Source organism: Frankliniella occidentalis, unplaced genomic scaffold (assembly GCF_000697945.3).
Source record: "Frankliniella occidentalis isolate FOCC.00 unplaced genomic scaffold, Focc_3.1 Scaffold17, whole genome shotgun sequence".
Lineage (NCBI taxonomy): Eukaryota > Metazoa > Arthropoda > Insecta > Thysanoptera > Thripidae > Frankliniella > Frankliniella occidentalis.
Genome location: NW_026267147.1, coordinates 21,873 through 27,536, shown reverse-complemented (window position 1 = coordinate 27,536; position 5,664 = coordinate 21,873). Strand labels below are relative to the sequence as shown.

The 5,664-nt window shown below is 54.4% G+C and overlaps 2 protein-coding genes across 2 annotated transcripts in view; one reads left to right on the top strand and one right to left on the bottom strand.

Annotated features, from left to right (window-relative positions):
* The window catches only part of LOC113206962 (uncharacterized), a 7,414-nt gene extending 3,215 nt beyond the window's left edge, over window positions 1–4,199 (bottom strand). Inside the window, exons 1-8 of the mRNA XM_052264226.1 lie at window positions 3,932–4,199; window positions 3,387–3,754; window positions 2,658–2,808; window positions 2,414–2,587; window positions 1,220–1,531; window positions 846–1,151; window positions 537–724; window positions 4–461 (exon numbers count right to left, since the gene is read on the bottom strand). Of these exons, the coding sequence (XP_052120186.1) occupies window positions 4–461; window positions 537–724; window positions 846–1,151; window positions 1,220–1,531; window positions 2,414–2,587; window positions 2,658–2,808; window positions 3,387–3,754; window positions 3,932–3,964 (1,990 nt within the window). The 5' untranslated portion in view covers window positions 3,965–4,199. The remainder of the gene's footprint in view (window positions 1–3; window positions 462–536; window positions 725–845; window positions 1,152–1,219; window positions 1,532–2,413; window positions 2,588–2,657; window positions 2,809–3,386; window positions 3,755–3,931) is intronic.
* Window positions 4,200–4,352: 153 nt separating this feature from the next.
* On the top strand, window positions 4,353–5,664 carry LOC113207020 (39S ribosomal protein L54, mitochondrial). Its single transcript, XM_026423376.2, has 3 exons — window positions 4,353–4,567; window positions 4,643–4,831; window positions 5,479–5,664. Exons 1-3 carry the CDS (start codon window positions 4,477–4,479, stop codon window positions 5,598–5,600), a joined length of 402 nt encoding a protein of 133 aa, XP_026279161.1. The 5' UTR covers window positions 4,353–4,476; the 3' UTR covers window positions 5,601–5,664.

Here is a 5,664-nt window from a genome sequence, read left to right as displayed (position 1 = left end):
GACCCGAGGCCACACGCAGAGCGGCCTGGCCAGCGCCGGCCTGCTGCGGCTTGGGGCGCGCCGTGGACGCCCTGGGCGGCGACGGCTTGTACATGGGCGCGGTGCGGCGGTGGGGCGTCGCGCTCTTGGTGCGCTGCGGCTCGCCGGGGGCGGCCGGCCCGGGGGCGGTGGCGACGGCAGCAGGGGCCGGAGTGGAGGGGGCGGCTAGCTCCTCGGACTCGTCCGCCGACTCCTCTTCGGCACTGCTACCGCTCAGCGAGCTCAGCGACGTGTCCACGTTGGGCTCCACGCTGGATACACTGTCGCAACGGCGCGGGCGGCGCGGAGCCCCCGAGCTGGGGGCGGCGGCGGCGGGGGCGGCTACCCCTGGCGGCTGCTCACCGGTCTCCCCGCCGCCCTGCCTCTCCTCCGGAAAGCCCAGGAGCGGAGCGAGGATCGGCGGCAGCCGGAAGAACTCGACGCTGCGACAAGGACACGACATGAGGGGTGGCATCACTAATCGGCCCGCCTGTGGCCGCCTGAGGCTCCCCGCGTACCTGTTGGACGTGTTGGTGGACGAGGTGTCCGTGTCCTGGGAGGCCGTGCGCCGCACCAGCCCGCGCCGCTTGCTGTCCGCGCGGTCCAGCATGTTCACCACCCGGGCCGAGGGCCCTACCGTAGCGGTGCCCTGCTTACCCCCCGAGGGGCCCCCGCCTACCCCCAGCCTGCTCGCGCCCCGGGCAGTCTGGCGAAACGTGAGGAAACAACGTGGGAAACAAAAATGTGAAAACTCTTGAAAGAGAGAGAGTGACTCGGGAAATAACGACTGTGAGCGGGAGGGTCCGTAATGGGCACTTAGACCCCACCTGTAGTCCTTGGTGCGCACCCCTGTCGTCGGCCTCGCCGTCTTGGAAGGGCTCGCCGTCGATGGCGGGCGTCCCGGTGGCCGTGCCGGGCCGCGGCCCCACGCCGTTGACGTAGCCCGGGCCGGGGCCCGGGCCGCAGCACGACTGCGTGCGTAGCAGCTCCCAGTTGGTCCTGGCGTTGAAGATGACTTCCTCTCGCTTCACGACACCCTCGGGCTCGCCCGCGCCCAGCTGCAGGAACAGGCTGCTTGCCGCCTCCTTGTTGGAGCGCCACGACATGGCCGCCTTCCGCACCGGGTCCGTGATCTGCACCGCACCAGGGTCACAGCAACAGTAGCCCGCAACCCACCGGCCCGTCACACTACCTGACCTACCTGCAGGTTGCTGAGCATCATGAGGTTGGGCAGGTACGAGACGAGGAAGGACACGCAGTCGCCGCCCTGCGCCACCGGGTTGCCGTCGATGGTCACCTCACGGAGGTGCGCGGCCTTGGCGACGCTGTACATGTCCTCCACGCTGCTCAGCTCGTTGTTGCTGAGGAACAGCTTGACGAGGTGCGGCGTGTCGCCGAAGCCCAGCAGCTTGCGCAGCCTGTTGCGCCGCAGGTTGAGCTCCTGCAGGTTGCGCAGGCCCTGCAGGTCCGTGGCGCCCACGGAGCGGATCTGGTTGCCGGCCAGGTTCAGCACCTGCGGCCCGACCGCCGTGCTTCGACGTCAAACGCTCATATTGGCCGTATTGTCGTCACGACCAGCATAGTGCGGAAATACAATGAAGTATCGAGGTATTTCGTGGCACTGTTTATTGTTGCCGTTCACTTATTACGCGTGTTACCCGGGTGCACTACACTGATCGGAAGCACTGACTCGACTTCACTCGGGTAGAACACTGATAAACTAAGTGTTCAACTGCCCAACAATTGTAAGTGTGCAACTGCAAGTTGAAAACTTGCATGTGTGCAAGTCCGTAGTTGTACACTTTCAAGTGTTCAACTCAGTAGGTGTGTACTTGCAAGTGTGCAAATCCTCGGTTGAACACTTCTTTAGATTGAACGCTCACTGTGTAAGGAAGTGCTCAACCGAGGAGTTGCACACTTGCAAGGATTCAACTTGCAAGTGTTGAGCAGTTCAACACTTAGTTTATCAGTGAAGACTGGGAGTGCTGGATGCGAATCCGTCTGCTCTATCCCCAGGTGTCGTTCCTGACCAGACCGTGCCGGCCTGTGTACTGCACAGTCGCTAGTTCGTGCCCGCCTCCCGACATCTCGGCTGTCTTTTCTCTCTCTTTCCCTTTCTACTAGGAAGAAAATACGACCAAAACACGAGGGAGCCGGCACCCTCTGGAATGTCGTTATCTCGCTGTCTATTTTACCAGCAACACGAACACGGTGTGGCCCGGGTTACACGCGAAACAGTGACATTACCACGAAATATCTGGACACTTCGTCGCATTTCCGCACTATGTTGGTCGTTGTCTGCCAGATACAAAACGGCCAATATACGCTTTTATTTTGCGCGGGATAGTTGCTTAGATTACCAGATTGCGACTGCCATGCTGACCGCTGAGCGTACCTTGAGCTCGCAGAGGAATGACAGCCCCTGGACTGAGGTGATTTGGTTCCCGTGCAGATCGAGGACTTCCAGTCGGGTCTGCCGCCGCAAACCTTCAATCTTCTTGATGCGGTTCTTTCCCATAAGCAGAACGCGCAGGTTGTCCAGGCAGTCGAGCCCCGATATTCGATCGACCTGCCGGAGGAGAAGGATGAGGCGGGGGCCAGTACGTCAGGGGGATGGGGGGAGGGGGAGTGGTCCACACCTGGTTGTCGTAGATGTCGAGGAAGACGAGCCTGCTGAGCGTGAGCCCCGCCGCGGAGAGCGAGTCCATGCGCGTGATGATGTTGTGCTGCAGGGAGAGCAGGCGCACGCGGGACTCCCCGGGCATCAGTGGCACAGCGTTCAAACCGCGCCTAATGCAAGGCGTTCAGCATTTAGCACAAAAGTATATTTGAAATGAAGGCCTCTTCCAGAAAATCCGTCCGTTTTGTTCTCAGGTTCATGAGGCAAAAGCCGACAGCTCGGCGCCTGCGAGACTCCGGGTAGGCCACGCTGCAGAACGCGCATGCAGTGCTGGCAAGGTATTGCCTACCTACCAGGCGCTACGAGAGCCAGGCTGAACTTGGCCGTTTCACAATGGCAAATATGACGGACGCACTTCCTTGATGAACCCTAAAATGTGTCACTTTTCCAGCAACATGGTTGGTTGGTTGGTTGCGAGGGGGAAATGACTGAGGTAATCCGCTAGACACGGCATGTGTCAATCCGGGGTAATCCGGAGGTAATCTGGTGATTATTGCGGGCGTAATCCAGGAGTAATTCAGGGTTATCCGGGGGTGATCCGGGGGTTATCCGGAGGTTATCTGGGGGTTATCCGGCGGTATTAAGGGTAATCCGGGAGTATTCAGGGGGTAATCCGAGGGTAATACCGGGTAATCAGTTGTACACGAGATCTCGAGTCGTTTCCCCCTCGGTTGGTTGGTTGGTTCACCTATCCAGGCTGATCCTGTCGGGGTTCTTCTCCTTCTCTTTGACGGTGCGCGCCACCTGCAGCCGGCCGTCGTGCATCGACTGGAGCTCGCCATCGTCCGCCGTCTCGCCAGGTCTCAGGACGCCGACGACGCCCGCGTTGCAGCTGACAGTGCCGAGCGGCTGCCCCGACGCGCCCACCGAGCTGTGCGAGCGCCTGGCGAGCCGGGGGGCTCGGGGGCCAGCCTGCGGGCCGTGGCCCGCGGCCGCGGGGGCGCCGCCGGCGTGCAGCACTGGCAGGGCGGGGGCCACGGAGAGGAAAGCACGCCCGCCAGCGCCAACGCCATCAGCGACGGGCTTGCCTTGGATGCTGAACGCCCTCTTCTTGTCCTTCAGTGGGCAGCCCATAATGATTTATGACAACAAAAGAGACAGAATTGTTTGATTTAAAGTAAAACACCGTCACAGCAGCTTGTTTGTAAAACAGTAAAACTGTCCGAATCAAACAACACGTCTTTGAATCAATGATTCGCGATATGTACCGACTTCCCCCTGGGGTCTACTTACATGGTTCCCTCCATTTGACTTGACGACCGGCATTAGACTCCGAATTAACTCATCGGTGGGCTGTCAGACCAAAAAGAGAGTATGCACGAACAACTGCTTGCATTCCACCAGCCTGACACTCTCTAGCCTCTCTCGTCGAAAAGGGTTGGAAGTTTGAGACATTTGTTTTGATCGGTGATCGATCTAGCAGACGAACTCTGTTAGAGTGGGGAGGCGGGGGGAGAAGGAGTAGCAGACAGTGGGATGATTTCTGAGAGAAGTTTATTCTAAAGGGCCCTCTCCACACCACAGGGAGATAATTTGTGTACATAGCTTCTCATAGTTTACGAGATAGTGTCTCAAGCGTCTGGGAATACAACAAGAAAGAAAAGGAACATTTGGCCAATCCTGCAACATGGCTCAAAAATTTCTCATACATGTTTCCATAGAAACAGTAGTTGATGAGAATTATTAGATCCACATTTATGAGTAGAGTTGTCTGCTGTTATCCTGTTTTTGCTTAGTGTTTTTGAATTATTATTATTAATTTTGTGAAACAGTCCACCATGAATTCCACCAGCTTGTTCTTATACTATCAGCGAAGTTCTTGCTTGTATTCAATCGCCCGTCACTATGCTGTTAAAGCGTCTAACCCAGGTTAGTTCATGCTCTATCTCCACTCGGCTATTAGGTTATTGTGTTGCATGTTAAATTTCCTTTTCTTTTGTACAGCAATTGCTGGACTTGGTAAAAAATCCAAAGACAAAGGAGGCGCGTCCAAAAAAATTAAACTAGAAGTTGAAAAGGACCCTAAAAAGTTAGTGAAGTACCTATGTGGCTCAAATCTCATGCAGACTGGTGAAGACATTGAACTTAAACCAGACAGCGAATACCCCGAATGGTTGTGGAATGTTTACACAGGTAAAATAAATAAGTACTTTAATTATTGGAGAATGCCTGCAATTTATCTTGGAACTAGCTTTCAGCACTGTATGTCTCTTTGAATTTCATTTTGCCACGTTTCTTTACTTATCAGTTTAAAATCTGTTGAACTGGCAGACAAATCCTTCGTACAGCATGTCCCATTCAAGGCAGGATTTTTCCGTCACAAATTTAATTCAAAGAGCTTGCTGCAGCTTGTTTGGGGTAGGCTGAGGTTGGCTTGCCTTCCCTAGCTCTCCGAGTTGAGCCAGACTATGCTGAGTCCAGAAACACAGCCCAAGAGTCAGCTGCAGAGCAACTCAACTAAAATAAGGGGCGCCAAAATCCTACCGTGAATGGGCCAACCTGAATGGCAGTACCACATATATTATGCATGCTAATAATTTTAGAGATGTGTAAAAATAAAACCTCAAAAGAGACTGTTACATGTAAAAAGCAAGAGACCAGCCAATAGGGCCCCATCACTTATCATTTTGAACATTAATTGGTCCAACCAAGGTAGTGAATGTGGTATGCATTATCCCGTGTTCTCCCGTGTTCATCTCATTCATAACCTGGATTGCAGCAATAAATTTAAGTAATTACTCTGAATGAATGGTATTGTGACCAAAGAATATTATTTCCAGGGCCAGCAAAGAAGCTGGAGGACTTAGAGCCGGGCACCAAAGAATATTTAGAAAAATTGAAAAGCATCAACATTAAAAAGAGCTTAAAACTTAAGGCAATGAGCCCTATTAAACCGCAGTAAAAATATCTTCAAATAGGAATATTAATGTATACTATTTGTTATATTCTTACATTGTTTGTGAAGA